Source organism: Trachemys scripta, chromosome 8, assembly GCF_013100865.1.
Source record: "Trachemys scripta elegans isolate TJP31775 chromosome 8, CAS_Tse_1.0, whole genome shotgun sequence".
Classification (NCBI taxonomy): domain Eukaryota; kingdom Metazoa; phylum Chordata; order Testudines; family Emydidae; genus Trachemys; species Trachemys scripta.
The window spans coordinates 105,849,065-105,869,327 of record NC_048305.1 but is presented as its reverse complement, the minus strand read 5'-3'; the positions used below and the strand labels follow the sequence as shown (position 1 = coordinate 105,869,327).

The 20,263-nt window shown below is 45.1% G+C and overlaps 1 protein-coding gene across 2 annotated transcripts in view; it reads right to left on the bottom strand.

Annotated features, from left to right (window-relative positions):
* EIF2B3 (eukaryotic translation initiation factor 2B subunit gamma) overlaps window positions 1-20,263 on the bottom strand; it is a 148,093-nt gene that overhangs the window by 50,369 nt on the left and 77,461 nt on the right. Inside the window, exon 6 of one of the 2 annotated variants that reach the window (XM_034778512.1) lies at window positions 17,234-17,323. The exons of the other annotated variant lie outside the window; for it this stretch is intronic. Coding sequence (XP_034634403.1) covers window positions 17,234-17,323 — 90 coding nt within the window. The remainder of the gene's footprint in view (window positions 1-17,233; window positions 17,324-20,263) is intronic. 2 annotated transcript variants of the gene reach the window in all.

The window sequence follows — 20,263 nt, the reverse complement described above, 5'->3', positions numbered from 1 at the left end:
GTATATCAAAAAAATGGTGTATTATGTAAACTTAAGATACGTATGTATACCTTTAGATAAATGTATATAAAATACACTTTAAAAGATGTACCTATAGAATGTATACACTTCAAAATATAGACATATCTATAGTAAGTGGATAGATGTCTATACATTTATTGTGAATTTTATATTCTCACAATATATGTCTGAGTTTCGTATTTTTGCAAGAGCACCAAAAATATCTCCGTAATCTCCACAAGCTAAGAAAGGACCTACTACTTGTGAAGGAGCCGTGGGCTTTGCCGGCAGTAGGTCATTTCCCACTGCACTTGTCAGCTCTAGTGCGTCTCCCCATTGTTTCAGCTAACCCTGCCACAGAGCACTGATGTTTGACGTTTCTATAGAAATGGGTTTAGAGTTATGAGGAAACCAAACATTTTTAGAAAAATCCGGGGGGCGGGGGGAGGGAGGGAGAGAGAGAGAGAGAGAGAAAAACAGGGGAACTGTTACAGTTTTCCTTAATTTTCCAGAAAAAAATCAAGCTTTGGATGAGAGGACATCGAGATCATTCAGGTGGATCAGACTATTTGTGATGGATCTGGGGTGGAGAGAAAAGAACTGGAAGCCAGCCTCCAAGTTAATCCTGGAGGGAGGGACTAGTGGCCCCCCGTAATTATTTTCCTGGTAGAAATAGGGTGAAATTATGTCAGTTTTTAATTCTAATGGGAGAAAAACCTAGGAGAGGAAAGTATTAGGCTATTCAATTCTCAGCTGTAAACAGGTACCATATGCTGTCACATCATACACATGGGACCGTGTCATCAAGTGAGGAATGCATGGCAGGAGTAAATGGACCTTTCCCACACAAAAATCCTGCCTTATGCACAAGTGGCACTGTATAGAAAAGAACAAGGTTTGGATAATATTGTCCAGGAGACAAAGATTAAAAAGCCTAGAGGAGACAGGCCTGTTAGAGTCACATAACTGGCTCAAAAAACATACTAAAGGTTACATGGAGACAAAATCCAATTGGACTGGGGGCTAATGGCTGAGGCTACAGGTAGCAGAATAATGCAAAAAGAATCCTATCAAAACTGCTTTAATTGTTAAGTGAATCAGTGTTGGCCGTTTTCATGTCCTTTCGAAATTCACTTTCCACAGTTAGAGTCAATGGGCCCGATCCTCAGCCAGAGTGCCTCCACTGAAGTTAATGGCTAAGGATCAGGCCCATTGAATCGTACTAGCACAAATGCTCATGGATGGCAAATTTCAACACCATACACACAAGAATTTACAGAAACCAAATAGGAACATTTTCACTTTCAAGTATTTGTCACAGAGATACCTGCATGCTCACCCAGTCAGGAATCAGAACCACCACCATGTGACTTTGGACCAATCATAACCAACCAGCAAGGCTCATATTTCAAATATGGCATATTGAGCTTTCCCACCAAAAGATCTATGTATGATCAAGCCACAGAATTAAACTGACCCAATCATATAAGCAAACTCATGGAAGCTGAGGTCTGCCTGTGGATATTCCACACACAGAAAGAGAAGCTGCATTCATCAGAGATACAATTTTGTTGGGAATTATTTGCTCAGATCTAGTTTGAACAGTTGAGGTTTTTTCCATTTACGTTTCAATAAAGGAACTTTGCATCAACAAGCTGAATCAATACCAGAAAAAGACGATGATCTGGCAAGTTCTGAGTCTTGTCATGCCTGGTAAGGGGTAACATCTGATGTGAAAGGAAAATGGAGAAGATAAATTCACATTTCATGTTCTAATTGCTTAAATGCACACGGCTGGGTGAGGTTGGGATTTTTTTGCTTGTTTGGAGAGCTACAATCTATTTGCTCTGTCTACATACAGTACACTTCCTGCAGGAGCTGTTTGTTTATTTACCCATTTTGATCACAAGGAAAGTATTCATTATAAAACCCCTCTTTAAAGCGAAGAAGAAAACATTCCAACCATACGGCTGACACATGTTAACTTGCAGGTATTCACAGAGCAGGTTCTGTTTTTAAGGCCGTACAAAGACCACCAAGCTGGGAGTTTAGCTCTGCCAGACCTCCCCCAGCCAGCAGCTCTTGCCAGAAAACACAGGTGACAGTCTGAATGATAAAAAGGCATTTACAGGGGAAAAAGGAAAAAACGCACTGGTTTAGTCTGCAGCACCTTAACATAAACTTGCAAGGGGCCTCTGTGTACAACCTACCACACAGCCATCCAAGCGGGAGCCTTCATACAAATTCACCCTCACCCCCCGTTTTAAAAGACCCATGTCGTCTCTCTGCTGTCCCGTTTTTTTCCACAGGGGAGAAAAAGCCCGGTTTATTCCTACTTATTTCAGCAGTGCAAAAGGCAACGGTTAGCTTCACTAAAAGTGAGCCAGTGGACGGAGCTGGACTTTCACTACACAGTTTGTTGCAAAGGAGATTAGCTCTCAGTTCTGGGAACAGTTCATTACTGGGAACCCTGGCTGTTAGGTCCACAGTCCTGAGGAAAACCGGTGAAGATCTAATCCTTTCCCTTAGCTCTCAATCAGCTCTCTCTGGTTCCAGCAAGCCCCTACGGGCAGAGTACTCAGCGGGGAGGGAGGGAGACATTAGGTGAGTGACAAGTGAACTGTATCGGGGGAATTGAGGCTATCATGCCTACTTCTCCCCAGTCGGACCTTCCAAAGTAATCACACGATCACTCTCTATTATATTTGTCCTTCACTGTGGTTCTAATTTGCCCTGTTAGTACCAGGAGTCCTGCCAGGAAACAAAACTGTCCAGTGTCCAAGTGGCTGTAAAGAAAAGCAATAGATTATCCTGCATCAAACAATTCAAGATTGCTAGGTTCAAAACACATATGTGGTTTTTAATATGCACAGATACATAAACAATTATACCCAGATTTTGAAAAGAAACAGGAACAGGAGAAATGCTCCAATATGCAAGAAACGCATTTGTTGGTAACCATGGTCATTTCTTTTATACACATGCTTAAGAGTCTGATTTCCAGGAAATTGAGGCCAAAGGTCCACTTGCATTAGCAAATGCGATTACCACAATTGTGCACACAAATTGCGCAAGATTCACATGCACAGGTAAAGTAACTACACAAGGGCAAATGCAATATGGTATCTGCTTTCTGAAAACTCAGGCCCTCAGTTGTCATATATGTTTATTACAGGCAAGTGGTGCCACCCAAAGTTAAGGTTGACCAACACTTCCCAGTAGAAGACCTTGTTTTCACTTGCTTATGAACTTTGCCAAACGTTAACCATTTCAGCTGAAATTACCCATAACAGGTGTTTGCCTCAGGCTGATATTTTTTTGGAAAGTTTCAGCAAAAATAGTTCAATCATTTCCAAGAATGAGATTAGGGAAAAATATGTTGTTTTGTCCATGTTAAAAAACAAACAATTCAAACCCCCGCCCCGACCTTTAAAAAAAACCAAACACATTTAATTGACAAGCTCTAGCACGCCTCCATGCTTTGGTGCAGAGACTTGAAATTTGGCACAAGTTCACCTTTGTGTCAGGGATGTGTCATTTGCCATCCCCATGAAAAAATGTCCAAATCTGGCCAAGTTATAAGCGTGCAAAAAAAAAAAAAAAAAAAAAAAAATCACAGTTCACACATGCTCAGAAGAGACTTTTGTTTTTCAGCTAAATTCTTCCAAGAGTCTATGTGCACTGGACATGCTCTATCCGCTCACAATGCCTACATGATGAATGTCCTGTGCAAGGGCCATGCCAAATCCAGTACTGAGAGGAGCAGCGAAGGAGGCTTAAAAGCATATCTCGGTGCCGTGAAAGGTTCTGGCGCCAGCATGGAAGTTGGGCCAGACTCTCTCAGCCTTAATTTCTCTTGTGGTGTAGTGCTGAGGGCTTCTTCCTTGACCTAGAGTCCTCCCTGTGGGGTGGATGTGTTGCCCACTTAGAGCTGTTTATGCCTGGTGTTCGGGGGACAGAGCTGGGTCTCTCTGCCCTGGAGTGGTGCCAACACCTCGGGGCCGAGGTTAATGCAGCTGGTGTCAGGGATGTTGATGTCAGAGGTTCTGCCACCTTTGTTTCCCTGCTGGAAGTGAGTGCGGTGCCCAGCAGCCAAGGGGCTCGCTGAGACGATAGAGAGGGTTACTCACCTTGTGCAGTACCTGATATTCTTTGAGATGTGTCCCCCTGTGGGTGCTTCACTTCAGGTGATGGTGCATCCTGGTGCCCTTGATCTGAGGTTTTTCCATAGCAGTGCTCAGCAGGGCCAGCTGTCTTGTGGCACCTGTCTGTCCCATTGAGTGCACATGTGCGGCCCGCACCCCCTTTGTTCCTTCTCTACCGTACAGTCCTCGTATCAAACTCCAAAGTAGAGGGGAGGAGGGTGGGTAGTGGAGCACCCACAGGGACAACCATCTCCAAGAACCTCAGTTACTGCACTAGGTGAGTAAGCTTCTCTTCTTCTTCTTCTTCGAGTGCTGTCCCTGTGGGTGCTCCACTTCAGGTGAATGTAGAGCAGTACCCATGAAGGATGGGGGGACTTTGGAGGTATATGGCTAACCAAAGTGGAAAGGACTGGAAGGCCAAGTATGGCATCGTCCCTGGAGTGTTGTGTAATGGCGTAGTGATCGGTAAAGGCATGTTCTGACGCCCAAGTGGCGGCTTTGCAAATGAAATGGGTACATTGTGAAGAAAAGCCACAGAAGTTGCCATAGCACGTGTGGAATGGGATCTGAGGCCTGTAGGGAGTTCTATTTCCCTTGATTCGTAGCACAGACGAATACAGTTCGATATCAATTTCGAAAGTCGTTGTTTGGATATTGCTGACCCTTTGGAACATTCCGCTGTCGAGACAAAGAGTCTCGGTGATTTTCGGAAAGATCTCGTCCTGTCCAGGTAGAAGGCTACCGCCCGTCTGACATCTAGGGTGTGTAGTGCTGCATCCTGTGAGCACATGCGCTGCTTGGGATAGAATGTGGGAAGGTGAATGGGTTGGTTGATATGGAAGGTTGAGGACACTTTGGGGAGAAATTTTGGATGGGGTCATAATGTGACCTTGTCCTTCAAAAAGATGGTGTAGGGTGGGTGGCCATTAGTGCGCCAATCTCACTAACTCATCTAGTGGAAGTAATGGCTACTAAGAAAGCCACCTTCATGGACAGGTGAAGTAAGGAGCAGGTAGCCATTGGTTCGAATGGAGGTTCCATGTGGGGGTGGGGGAATGCATCTCCAGATAGAGGTTTTGTAGACCAAGCATGAAGCACTTTGTAATAGGGTGTGTGAAAACTGAAAACCCCTCGATTGTGTCATGGAAAGTATTAATCGCTGCAAGGTGAACTTTGATAGAGCTTAGCGATAGTCCTGAATTCTTCAATTCGACCAAATAGTCTAGTACCGCTGGTAATGGTGCAATACATGTAGCGATCTGTTGTTTGAACACTACGTGGAGAAACGCTTCCATTTCTGCAGGTAAGCAGTGCGTGTAGATTGGTGTCTGCTGTTTAGCAAAATATTTTTCACTTGTTCTGAACAGTGGAACCATGGAGGAACCACGCTTTCAGATGGAGCTTCTCTAGTTGTGGACGTAGGACTTGTCCGTTGTCCTGCGACAGAAGGTCTCATGTTAATGGGAGAGTCTGTGGCGGACAGATCGACAGACGTAACAGGTAAGGGTACCATGTTTGTCGGGGCCATACTGGAGCAATCAGAAAGATTGTGGCCTCGTTTTCCTTTATTTTGTGTAGGACTCTGTGGATTAGTGGTATTGGTGGGAATGCGTACATAAATGAGTTGTCCCACAGAATTAGAAAGGCATCCCCTAGGGATCAGGGGCAGAGTCCTGCTCGGGTACATTTGCGGTTCTGGAACATGGCAAATAAGTCAATGGAAGGGAATCCCAATCATCTGAATATTCGGTGGAGGGTTGTGGGGTTCATTTCCCATTCGTGTTCCCGTGAGAAGTGTCTGCTGAGGGTGTCGGCGGTGGTGTTTTGGCATCCAGGAAGGTAAGAGGTTGAGATGTCTATATTGTAGCGGCTGCACCAGTCCCATAGCATCATGGCTTCGGTGCACAGGGAGTGGGATCGAGCCCCCCTTGTCTGCTGATGTAGAACATGCATGCTACGTTGCCTGTCATGACTCGGATGTATTTGTTCCTTATTAGGGGGAGGAAGTGATTGGGGGATCCTTGTCTGATCCTAGGAGAAGTGATTTCTCCATTAGGATCATCTTCAGGCGGAGGTCCCGGTCTCGGCGGGCTCATGCCCTCAAGTTGCTGCAATAAACGCACTTAGAAGGAATGTGCATCTCTCCGAGGCACGTCACACATTGAGTGTGTCCATCGGATCTAGGCATTACCTTGCGGCAGGAACCGCATCTCTTAAAACCAGGAGAACCTGGCATAGTCGTTAACGTTAATGTTCATGCCCTGAGGGGGGACTATGAACTAAGGAGAACTAACAAATCTAAGTATTGAAGAAAAAAATTTAAACGAACTATGCAACTACAATAAAAGAAAATTTATTTAACTACTAATTTCTATTTTTTTATACTCTAGGGAGAAAGGGCTGTCACACTGCGGAGAGCTCTGTCTTCAGCCAAGGATGGTTGAGAAGGAACGTGCGCTCAATGGGACAGACAGGCGCCATGAGACAGCTGGAGAGCGCGTGCATGGCCCGGACGAGCACAGCTATGGAACAGCCTATGAGCAACAGTGCCGGGAGTCACCATCACCTGAAGTGGAGCCCCTACAAAGACAGCACTCGAAGAATCCTGGAGGACAGCCAAGATCCTGGAGCTGAAGTTACCCTCATGGGTTGCTCCAAGAGGGGTAACTTGAGACTCATATCTCAGGACTTTCGCATGCAAGACAAAAAGGAGCAGCAGATAACAGACTTGCTGGGGACATGTGCTTCTCCGAGACAGAACAGGCAGCTGCTGTCTTCTTCTATGGGGATTCAGGGTTTAAACCCCAAAGATTTGGAGTCCGCCATAACTAGCGGTTGTCAAGAAGCACCTCACCCCACTGTACAGGGAGGTCTCCCCTCTGTCTGTTATAACTGCTCTCTCTCTTGCTCTCTTTTTTGGGGGGGGCGGGGGCGCGGCAGCACACAAATTATATTGGAATTGGAAAGGGTTCTGAAAAGGGCAACAAAAATTATTAGGAGTATGGAACGGCTTCCATAGGAGGACAGAGTAATAAGACTGGAACTTTTCAGCTTGGAAAAGAGATGGCTAAGGGGAGATATGATTGAGGTCTATAAAATCATGACTGGTGTGGAGAAAGTAGATAAGGAACTGATGTTTACTACTTCTCATAAAACAAGAACTAGGGGTCACCAAATGAAATTAATAGGCAGCAGGTTTAAAACAAATAAAAGGAAGTATTTCTTCACACAATGCACAGTCAACCTGTGGAACTCCTTGCCAAAGGATGTTGTGAAGGCCAACACCATAACAGGGTTCAAAAAAGAACTAGATAAATTCATGGAGGATAGGTCCATCAATGGCTATTAGCCAGGCTGGGCAGGAATGGTGTCCCTAGTCTCTGTTTGCCAGAAGCTGGGAATGAGTGACAGGGGATGGATCACTTGATGATTCCCTGTTCTGTTCATTCCCTCTGGGGCACCTGGCATTGGCCACTGTCAGAAGACAGGATACTGGGCTAGATGGACTCTTGGTCTGACCCAGTAGGGCCATTCTTATGTTCTTAAAGAAAATTAAAATACAGAAAGGAATAAAAAGGAATCAGGGAAGAATCTTCTTTACTGAAGTAAGGTTTGAAAGTCAGAACCAGGTCCGATATAGTCCACCTTGCATCTCATTGCCATGAGTGGTAAGAGGGAATCGAAGAGTGCAGGGCCGCTTTGCTCTTTCAGCTCTCTTATGGGAGCATGAGGTGACTCAGGGCACATGTGTGGCCCAGACACAACCTGGTAGGCAAAAGATTCTGAGCTCGCATCCAGGGGGTGCATGTGCAGCTCCAGTGGGATCCACACGGACACGGACTCGAAGGAGAACATGTATTTTATGGGGTCAGAAAAAATCTGCAGTAGGATGAAGTCTGACAAGAGTGATCTTAGCCAAGAACCACATTTTTTCATATATTATATATACAATAAAAATGATTTGGGGGAAAAATTATAAGTAGGGCTATATTTTTTAAAGAGGCCTCAACTTGGCCTCTAATTTACTGCCCACCATCAATTGAGGGTGAAAATGATAGCATTCAGATGATGAGCCTCATTTGTGGGGACAATCAAGTAGTTAGCCATCTACCATAAATGCTATTCTTTGTGCCTGTAACTGACTGTGGGCATGATATTATTGATACATCCTGTGTACTTTAAACACACATTGCGCACACGCACGCACACGAATCCATACCAATTACACAGACCCCCATTCTCCACTCTGCCAGTACAAATTCACAAAAGGAGTTTTGGGGTGTCAATGATAAGCTCTGTAAGCAGAAAAGTTGCTGTATTATTTTTTTAAACAGAAATTCTGCCAGGGTAGAGCTTCGGAAATATTTTGGAAAAGGAACAAATGAAAATCTACTATGTTATTTCATGTAGATCACTATTTTTCCACTGAAAGTTTCCTGGGGATTGTAAGCAAGCCAACTCTGAGCACATACTGCATTGATATTAACACCTGCCTATACAGCATGCGTGCTCGAAGAGCACAGGCTCAGATCCTCCCTCTGCTACCGATTGTGCTCATAAGGGAAAAGGGAATAAGGACTCTTTTTCCATTTCCCCTGTAAGCAGCAGGAAGGCAGGATTCCAACCTAGTGCTCAAGAGAGAGAGTGCCAGAAAAGGGGACTGGCTACCGTGCTGGCCAGCACCACAGAGCCCCAAGGGTGTGAGGCCTGCCAGATGTGGGGGGTGAGTATGCCCCCAGCCAGCTTCAGCCTCTGCAGCTGTCTGCAGCGTGCTGGCCTTTGCTGCATGCTGATCCTTTTAAAAGAAGCAATACTGTGCACTTCTCCATGAGGTGCAGGTGTTCACCATGAGCCCTCTAGCCCCACACTGGCAGAATGGCTCCTGTCATTAACACACGGCCAGCACTGTGCCACTTCTCCCTCACCACTCCGAGGGTCTCCTAGCACTAACAATTTGGCCCTCGAGTTATCTTTAATATTCTCATAAAAGGAGGCTTTTTTTTTTTTTTTTTTAAATTAAAGGAAAGCTTTCTCACAGGTGCCATGTTTAGGACCCTGCATAGAGAAGCAAGATCTTCTATTGAGTCATGCTGGTATCAGGGTCTAGGGATCCTGCTCAGAGATGTAGGGCTGTTCTGCTGACTCACCATGGCACCAATACCGAGGCGGTCCCATTAGCTCCAATCTCTCGCAGGCAGAGGGAACAGAGGGTCCTGCAGGGAAAATCCCTAGGAACAGCCTAGCTCAGGGTTCATTTTAGACCAAGTCTGTTTCTTGTTGTTTAAGTTTACATTACAGGTAACTCCCCAGGAAGACAGCAAATTTGGACCATCTTAGTGTAATGTGTGTATCATGCCAGGGGAGGGTGGGACGGTCACAAGTTTATAGACCTATTCCACTGGAATTCAAAATTGGGCTAGTGTTTGAGAGTTGCGTGGGATTTGGGGGGCATTTTAACTGCCAAAAAGATCTACTTTTTCACACGCAAAGAGTGTTTTTCCTTCTGTGAAGAAATCAAGCCTGAAAAACCTCTCCCAGGTTTAAACAAACAATAGCAAGGGTACGTGACCGCTTGACTTTGTAAGGACACAAATATTGCAGTATTTGATGTACACATAATACATAGACAAAAATAATGGCAGTTTTCACCGACCATCATTCAGATGCACTAGGGAATCTTGCTTTTCGGAAGCTCTAGAACTTGTTTGCTTTGCCAACAGACTTTGCTATAACATAACAGAACTTCTAGCAGGAATATCAGTTACTCATTCACATTTAATACATTATCAAGCCTTTAGTTCTGTGAGCTGAGTTATGGACTGGTTAAGAAGAATTTGCCCTCTCATAGCATCTTCCATCAGATAGTTCTAAGCACTTTACAAACATTGATTAATTTAGACTCCGAACAGTCCCGGGCAGAGGAGGAAACTGAGGCACAGAGAAATGAAATGACTTGCCCAAGGTCATGAAGGAAGCCGTGGTAGAGCTGATAACAGAACGCCGGAATTCTGATACTGTATCCTGTTCTTGAACCACAAGACCAGTGTCTTCTCTAGAAATCTTGCACTACTAGATGGCTTCTCTAGGGTGTGACCTTCTCATATCCAAAGCAACAATCGTACTTCAACCAACAGTGAATTGGTTAAGCTTTTGTTAAACGATATTTCCCCCCTTTGTAGCTGATGCTCAGCAACTTTGGACTTGTCTACATACAGTGTGTGCACCAGTTTATTTAAACTGCAACTCGGTGTATTAAATCAGATGATTTTAAATGGATTACAAACTGATTTAAAGTAGCCCAATTTAAGACATTCAAATTGATTTAAGCACTTCCCCATCCAAAGGTGTACTGATGTAATGAAAACAACACAGGAATGCAGGGGCAAGATTAGAAAGGCAAAGGCACAAAATGAGCTCAAACTAGCTACGGGAATAAAGGGAAACAAGAAGACTTTTTATCAATACATTAGAAGCAAGAGGAAGACCAAAGACAGGGTAGGCCCACTGCTCAGTGAAGAGGGAGAAACAGTAACAGGAAACTTGGAAATGGCAGAGATGCTTAATGACTTTTGTTTCGGTCTTCACCGAGAAATCTGAAGGAATGCCTAACATAGTGAATGCTAATGGGAAGGGGGTAGGTTTAGAAGATAAAATAAAAAAAGAACAAGTTAAAAATCACTTAGAAAAGTTAGATGCCTGCAAGTCACCAGGGCCTGATGAAATGCATCCTAGAATACTCAAGGAGCTAATAGAGGAGGTATCTGAGCCTCTAGCTATTATCTTTGGAAAATCATGGGAGACGGGAGAGATTCCAGAAGACTGGAAAAGGGCAAATATAGTGCCCATCTATAAAAAGGGAAATAAAAACAACCCAGGAAACTACAGACCAGTTAGTTTAACTTCTGTGCCAGGGAAGATAATGGAGCAAGTAATTAAGGAAACCATCTGCAAACACTTGGAAGGTGGTAAGGTGATAGGGAATAGCCAGCATGGATTTGTAAAGAACAAATCGTGTCAAACCGATCTGATAGCTTTCTTTGATAGGATAATGAGTCTTGTGGATAAGGGAGAAGCTGTGGATGTGGTATACCTAGACTTTAGTAAGGCATTTGATACGGTCTCGCATGATATTCTTATCGATAAACTAGGCAAATACAATTTAGATGGGGCTACTATAAAGTGGGTGCATAACTGGCTGGATAATCGTACTCAGAGAGTTGTTATTAATGGTTCCCAATCCTGCTGGAAAGGCATAACGAGTGGGGTTCCGCAGGGGTCTGTTTTGGGACCGGCTCTGTTCAATATCTTCATTAACGACTTAGATATTGGCATAGAAAGTATGCTTACTAAGTTTGCGGATGATACCAAACTGGGAGGGATTGCAACTGCTTTGGAGGACAGGGTCATAATTCAAAATGATCTGGACAAATTGGAGAAATGGTCTGAGTTAAACAGGATGAAGTTTAACAAAGGCCTGGTCTACACTACGGGTTTAGGTCGACTTTAGCAGCGTTAAACCGAATTAAGCCTGGACACGTCCACACAACGAGGCCCTTTCTTTCGACTTAAAGGGCCCTTTAAACCGGTTTCTTTACACCACCTCCGACGAGGGGATTAGCGATAAAACCGGCCTTTGCGGGTCGGAATTGGGGTAGTGTGGACGGAATTCGATGTTATTGGCCTCCGGGAGCTATCCCACAGTGCTTCATTGTGACCGCTCTGGACAGCGCTCTCAACTCAGATGCACTGACCAGGTAGACAGGAAAAGACCCGCGAAGGTTTGAATTTCATTTCCTGTTTGCCCAGCGTGGAGAGCACAGGTGACCACGCAGAGCTCATCAGCACAGGTAACCGTCATGGAGTCCTCCCAGGATCGCAAAAGAGCTCCAGCATGGACCGAACGGGAGGTACGAGATCTGCTCGCCATATGGGGAGATGAAGCAGTGATAGCTGAACTCCGTAGCAGTAAAAGAAATGGAAAAGTATTAGAAAAGATCTCCAAGGCCATGAAGGACCGAGGCCATAACAGGGACACACAGCAGTGCCGCGTGAAAATTAAGGAGCTACGGCAAGCCTACCACAAAGCCAGAGAAGCAAACGGAAGGTCCGGGGCAGAGCCGCAAACTTGCCGCTACTACGCGGAGCTGCATGCGATCCTAGGGGGTGCAGCCACCACTACCCCAACCGTGTGCTATGACTCTCTCACTGGAGAAACACACAGGGAAGACGGTTCGGGGAACGAGGAAGATGACGATGGAGGTACTGTAGGTAGCTCACAGCAGCAAGGAAGCGGAGAAACCGGTTTCCCCAACAGCCAGGATATGTTTGTGACCCTGGACCTGGAACCAGTAACCCCCGAACTCACCCAAGACCCTCAGGGCACACAGGAGACCTCTGGTGAGTGTAACTTTGTAAATATTTGTAAACATTACAAAAAAAAAGCAAGCAAGTCTGTTAACGTGTATGGGGATGGAGCGGAAATCCTCCAGGGACATCTCCAGAAAGCTCTCCTGGTTGAAATGGGGTGATTTTATTAAGGGGGACATTCAGAGGCGCCCGTTCCTGCTCTTCTGACCAGAAATGTTCCCCGCTGTTAACCACGCGGTGGGGGGGAGGGGTGAAGTGATCATCCCAGAGAATCGTGTGTGTGTGTGTGTGGGGGGGTGGTTTACTTGTGTTTGTGCCGCATGTTAACCGGGAAACCGCAGCCCCCTCCTTTTACATTGAAACCCCATTTTAAATGGACAACCCAATTCATCCTTGATATGGGAAATGCGCTGCTGTTTGCAACCTTTCCCGCATGTTAAGAAGGTTAAAAAAGCCAAAACACTGTGGCCTACGATGGCTGCCTGCAAGCCGAAATATGCGACCTTGTAATGAAAGAGTGTACCCATTGTTCCCTAAAATGTGTCTTTTTTAACCACCTCTCCCTTCTCCTCCACCAGCTGCAAATGTTTCTCCTTCGCAGAGGCTCGTGAACATTAGAAAGAGAAAACGTAAGACGAGGGACGAGATGTTCACGGAGCTGCAGATGTCCGCCCAGGCTGATAGAGCACAGCAGAATGCGTGGAGGCAGTCAATGTCGGAGATGAGAAAAGCCCAATATGAACGAGAGGAGAGGTGGCGGGCTGAATCGCGGGAAGAACAGAGCAAGTGGCGGGCTGAAGACGATAGGTGGCGTCAGCTTGCAGACAGACGGCAAGAGGCAATGCTCCGTCTGCTGGAGCATCAAAGTGATATGCTCGAGCGTATGGTTGAGTTGCAGGAAAGGCAGCAGGAGCAGAGACGGCCGCTACAGCCCCTGTGTAACCAACAGCCCTCCTCCCCAAGTTCCATAGCCTCCTCACCAAGACGCCCAAGAACACGGTGGGGGGGCCTCCGTCCACCCAGTCACTCCACCCCAGATGATCGCCCAAGCATCAGAAGGCTGGCCTTCAATAAGAGTTAAAGTTTTAAAATGCAGTGTGTCCTTTTCCATCCCTCCTCCCCCACCCATCCCACTAGAGCATTTTATTGTGTGGACATACACAATCGGCTGTATACAACCGATTTCAATAAAACCGGCTTCTATAAATTCGAACTAATTTCGTAGTGTAGACATACCCAAAGACAAATGCAAAGTGCTCCACTTAGGAAGAAAAAAATCAGTTTCACACATACAGAATGGGAAAAGACTGTCTAGGAAGGAGTATGGCAGAAAGGGATCTAGGGGTTATAGAGGACCACAAGCTAAATATGAGTCAACAGTGTGATGCTGTTGCAAAAAAAGCAAACATGATTCTGGGATGTATTAACAGGTGTGTTGTGAGCAAGACACGAGAAGTCATTCTTCCGCTCTACTCTGCGCTGGTTAGGCCTCAGCTGGAGTATTGTGTCCAGTTCTGGGCACCGCATTTCAAGAAAGATGTGGAGAAATTGGAAAGGGTCCAGAGAAGAGCAGCAAGAATGATTAAAGGTCTTGAGAACATGACCTATGAAGGAAGGCTGAAAGAATTGGGTTTGTTTAGTTTGGAAAAGAGAAGACTGAGAGGGGACATAATAGCAGTTTTCAGGTATTTAACAGGGTGTTATAAGGAGGAGGGAGAAAACCTTAGCCTCTAAGGATAGAACAAGAAGCAATGGGTTTAAACTGCAGCAAGGGAGGTCTAGGTTGGACATTAGGAAAAAGTTCCTAACTGTCAGGGTGGTTAAACACTGGAATAAATTGCCTAGGGAGGTTGTGGAATCTCCATCTCTGGAGATATTTAAGAGTAGGTTAGATAAATGTCTATCAGGGATGGTCTAGACGGTATTTGGTCCTGCCATGTGGGCAGGGGACTGGACTGGATGACCTCTCAAGGTCCCTTCCAGTCCTAGAATCTATGAATCTATGAATTAAACCAGTTTAAAACTCACATCTTCAATTAAACTGGAGCTACTTTGTGTGTAGACCAGGCCCCTGTGCTATCTGGAATGACAGGCACTCTGTGCTCCCCAGGCGATCCCACAACCTGCCAGGAATCATAATCTTCCTCTGCAACATGCTGCACCATAGCTGGCCCTAGGAGCTGAGGTTTTAACTGCTAGGCAAGGTGTTTTCTGCTTGTGTATGTTAAAATACAATGAAAATAAAATGTGGATCCCTCACTGATGCTGCAACAATGAAAAAAGAGAAGTAATTCCTACCATCACACCCCCAGGTTCCAATATTAACACAGTGTAAATATTGCAATACCAAGGAAGTACACTGTGTCAGTGCTTCCTGGCACAGTACAACAGCTTCACTGTTCACTTCAGGCCCTGCAGTTAGTTTTAACCACACTCAAACTTAAACAAGACATCTAAGCTTCTCCAGCCCCAGCGCGGAATTGAAGAAAAGTAAAATCTTAATGAAAGTTTTCTCTGGACTGAAAAACAAAGTATTTAAAAAACAATCATATAAACGTCAGTACTTTTGAGGCAAAAATATTCCACAGGATCTTTCAAAAGTCCTGGAATACTGCTCCTGATCATGGAAAGATCTCTGAGTATGCACTGTCCTTCCCTTCCCCCAGAAAAGAAAAACAAGCTGAGAATGCCCACCAGTGCCGGAAGCCTGAAAACCGGGTTATTCATTGTGGCAGGAATCCCATTTTCCAAGCATGGCAACACTGTACTGTGATTGGCTCTCTCACAGTTGGTTATTGGTTGAATAATAAACATGTAGCTGAATAAAGATAAACTAGCAGCCACCTGTGGTTAGTAATCTCATTTTGTTATCAAGCCTTGAAAATGTTAACTAAATGGTATGATACATGAAGCCAAGAAGTCAATTATAATTTAAAGGGCTTAGAAAATAAGACCTAATTTAAGAGATGTGGGCATGTTCAGCATACAGATAAAAGACAACCAATGATCACTGCACAAATGAAAAGCTGTTTTAAAGAGGACAGGGAGCTGCTACAGGTGTGGAGAACAGAATTTGGCATTTTCATAACAGAAAGTGCAATCCTGCTCTTGCTGAAGTCAAACCTCCACCTGGCTTCATGCTTTATGCTACAAGCCTTAAAAATATTATGAGCCAAATTTTCAAAAATGAGATTTAATTTTGCACAGGCCTTTCATGGATGCCAATAAAAAAAATGCTGATTTCTATCCCTCTGAAATTATTATTTGTATAGCACACAGGGACCAGGACCGAGTTATGTGAGGCACTGTGCAAACATATAACAGAGATGGCCCAGAGTTTACCAGCTAAGTTTAAGAGAAGACACAGACAAGGCGGGCACAATATAGACAGTGAGGCAGTGAAATGCACGAGACATCTAAAATTATCATTTGCACCTGTAAAACTAAATGGGTTGAGGCCTTTGTGAAAATTTGACCCTATGTGTTCACTTAGGAAAGAAAGGCGCAAACTACATTTCACTCTGAAGTCATGTGATCCATAAACATGACTCCACAAATGCCACCTGCCTTCTAAAATGAACTCTAACCGAGCACTGGGAGCTTTGGCTGCTCCAAGTACCAACTACCCGTGGCCAATCAAGCATTTCCAGCTTGCAGATTTGTTTCCAATGCCTATGATTAATTCAACTGATTGGTACAAATGATCCCAAGTGCCAGCCCCAGCAATAGAGAAGCACTACACTTAACAGTGATGAGAGAGTCCCCTGGGGATTTGTCACTGATTTTCCATTTAAAAGACACACACATACAGTCCTGATCCTGCAAACTTTCCACATGTGGAACCTCCAACCAAATAACCAAGAGGGGGCGTGCATCATGAGAACCTGTATTTGTGCCTTCCTTTGTGATCAAGGCCACTAGAAGTTCCTTCCTTCCTCAGTGTTCTCTCTCCTGTCAGTTTCTCTGCTAAGAAATATGGCTACAAATTCAACATCTAGTTATGACCTTTAGCCTCCATCTCACTTCAAAGGGGGAAATATATCTGAGAACTTAGTGAACATTCACTATCTGGAGTGGGCATGACAGATGCCACAGAAGATCTAGGAACTGAAAGTCGTCCCCAGGCTGAACTACTAGCTGTGTTTGGTTTAAAGTAAACACATTGATTTTTTTTTTCCTGTTACATGAAATGTTATAGCCAGGATCACTCTCGTCTTCCATAAATGGATGTTTTCCTTACCCTTGGTGGGTGGTCTCAAAGTTTCCACATGAGAACAACACAAACTAAGAACATAGGATGCTACAGAGATAGCCTGCCTACAGGGTTAGTGGGTAGGGAAGAGGGGAGAGAAAAGGTGATTACTGAGCATGTGCTGGAGAAAAAGAAATAGGCATGAAATGTATTTACATCTCTACCCAGTGAAGAAACCCTAGAAGAGATGACTAGCCTAGGAAGTACAGCTGTTGTAGGTAGAAGCAAGGGACATGGTGAGATTATCAGAACGGAGGCAAATTTGTCTGCTTTTTAATTTTGCTGTTGCAGGATTTAAAACAAAAGCTCTGGTTAGAAATCATAGATTTTTAAACACAGCTAAGTGTTTGGACAAGTTATTTGATTTTAGAAACAGATGCAAAACGCTGTTTAACAGAACCCTGCAGCTAGACAGCTACGTATCACATTAAACGTCTGGCATCACCACCTCCCTCTGCCCATTCCTTACCTATTTTCTGCAAGGAAGTCCACCACGTACTTCTTCAGGCAGTATAGATGGGCATCCACCAGCCCTGTCCTGATGTGCATTCGAGGATGCCTGGAAGGGAAAAGAAAACAGGGAACTCACACCACAGCATTCCACAGCCATTTTTAAGAACTCTACCTTGTTGTTAAAGCAATGGATGGTAAAAGTTTACAAGGGGCAAATGTATTCCTACCCACCTACTGCAGGCTTAACAAAGAGGTGAACAGTGATGGCTGCCATCACTGGAATCTGTCTATAAACGTACACCTGCTGGCTCCGCACTGACCGACTACACAGGAAAACACTTCCCCCCAAAAGTCATTATTTCTGCTACATTTCCTCTGTAAGCTGAGATTGTACGTTGCTGGGGAGAAAGCCCAGGTAACGGGCCCAGCCTGTTCCAAGTTACAGCGAGTAATGTCAGGGTACAGTCATTTAAAGACTAACCTGTGGGCACTGCAGCTCCAGCCCCCTTTAATGTCATACTCCTCTAATGAACACAACTCACTTCAAGGAGGCAACAATTGTATTTCTTCCAACACCACCTTGAGGGGCCTTTGAGAGAAGGGGGCGGCTCACCTTTCCCACTGGAACACCATACTACGTCACAGCTCGAGTACAGAGCATGTGGTTATGTGATGTAGTCACACAGAAAAGGCCATTCAAATACTCTCCTCACTGGCCCTCGCTGAGGAGCTGTGAATGCGGAGGCCCTACCTATAACTGGTCGCAGCGGTAGTAGTTCTGGTAACTCTCAGTATTCTCTATTGATTTGAATCAGTGTTAAGAACAAAGGACAGTTCACATCCTCTAGAGCAGTGAGGCCTATTTATTCCTTCTTCCTGCGCATCCTCTTTCCCTTTAAAGACAGGGTGAAGCCCTGTACTGAAGGACTCTGGCATTTCACATTGATTTTACTTTCCTCTCCATACTAAACTTGTCTCATTCAAAAACATTCTGGCACAAGCAGAGGGATGTCTGATCATCAGAGCAGAACACGGGGACTGTTCTAGGCTAGTCGATAACAATAAAACACTATCAAGTTGTGGGAGATATTTTTAACGCGACTCATCAACCAAGAAGGGTTAGTAAGGAGGGAAACTCCCACCCACACCTGAATCTGACTTTATTTTTAGCTCTTTCCCCTTTGATGTCTGAATACAATTACTGTATGAAGTTTGACCCAACACATCCTACCAGTACGTACTCCCCCTACGCCCTCTGCCCCCCACTCTTGTTCTGCTTTCACCAGGATCACGAGCACTTGCCTTTTTACTTGTGTTAGTTAGGCCAGGAAACGGATCACTTACAACTCTGGGCCGGTTGTCTTGGGATGAGGTGGAAAGAGGAGTTCACTGTACCGAGCATGACAGAAACTCACAATACTAGTAGGCAGGGAACATTTTTTTACACCTGACTATGGTGAACGCCAGAGTGTTCTGTTGAAAATGTTTTTCTGTGTATGTCTCTTATTTATTGGATTGGACTATCAAGGCACATAAGCAGGACAGTTCTACTTTAATTTAGGAGCATTTCTCAAGTGCGTCATTCAGCTCAAGCTAAAGATATTATGAACTAAGTATTCATTTGTCTTCACATCCCACTTGTAACGGAAAGATCTAACAATAATAGTGTAACACTTTACTGTAATGTAAAGTGTGTTACACTAAAAACTGATATATAAACTTGGAGAGGATTACTTCACTAACAAAAACATGAGCTCACCTACTAATGCCCAGGACCGATGTTATCAATGGGCCGGATGTGGCTATGAAAGGAAGCCCTAATAGCAATGTTCTCTATGCAAAGAGGATAGGGAATCCCACTAGTTTTAAAGAGTTTTGAGGTCTTGCATTTGAAAGCCAGAGGGCTCCCTCCTGCACAGCATCTTGGGAAACGTTTCCTCCTTTCTATGGAGGATGGAGAATTCTGATAGTCTCTCTCACAAAAACAGGTTTGCAAAAGGCCAGGACCATTCCCCCCCAGAGAAAATATAAAGGTGACACACACAAAGGAAAGGGAGCAAGCAGAAGGGGGGGGGGGAACAAGAGAAGTGATGGGAGGAGGCAACAGATGTGCGAGAAAGGAAGAGGAAAAAGACAGCTGAGCAACAGAAAGACAGAAAAAGCAGGGGGAAAACAGGGAAAACAACATGAGACAATTCCTAGCTTAGGGTTTAATTCAAGAAGCCCAATTCCCCTACACAATGCTGGGTTTCCCCTTCCTGAATGCACATGGCCTGGCAATCCCCCTTAAGTGCAAAGGTGAAGAGTGGAGGCTGCCTGGGCTACAAAGGTCTAGTAAATATTATCAGGGTGGCTTACCCTAAGGGCTGGAAGGCCTGGGGCCAGCCAACCCTGATTCCTATGGAGCCACACCTGGGAGGGATCAGGTGATTGCCCTACAAAGAGCAGCAGGAAGCTGCAAAGAAAGGGAGGGATGCTCAGGAAACTGCACACAGAAAGGCTCCTGCAGGGAACACGCTGCCATCGGGGGAGTTTGGAGGCCAGACCCCAGGAGGCTCCTGGGGGAACTCAGACTGGGTTTGGGCCTTGAGGCCAGAGCCAGAAGGCTGAGTTCCAGCTAGGAAGAGCTGGGAGGACGGGCTGTGAGAACAGACTGGGAAGATGAGCTCTGGCTAGAAGATGCCAGAGCTAAGTTTGAGTTTTTGGGTTGTGGAGATGGACTTTAATTTGGGACCCTGAGGATTTTTGAACTGTTTGTATTATTAAACCAGCCCCAGGCAGGCGTGGCTTTAACCCAGCGAGAAGCCTATGTACTGTTCTTAAGAGGTCCTGAAGAGAGGGAAACAGAGGCACGGTGCTGCAGAGTGATCTCTGGCCACGAGGGGGCGCTCAGGAGGCAGCCAACCCTATTACATGGCTCAAACAGAAGAGTGGAAACCAGGAACTCCCCAGTTAATACTGGCTCAGACACTAACTTCACGTGTGGCCCAGGGTCGGTCACAACCTCTGGGTGTCCATTTCCCCACTGGCAAGATGGATAGTACTT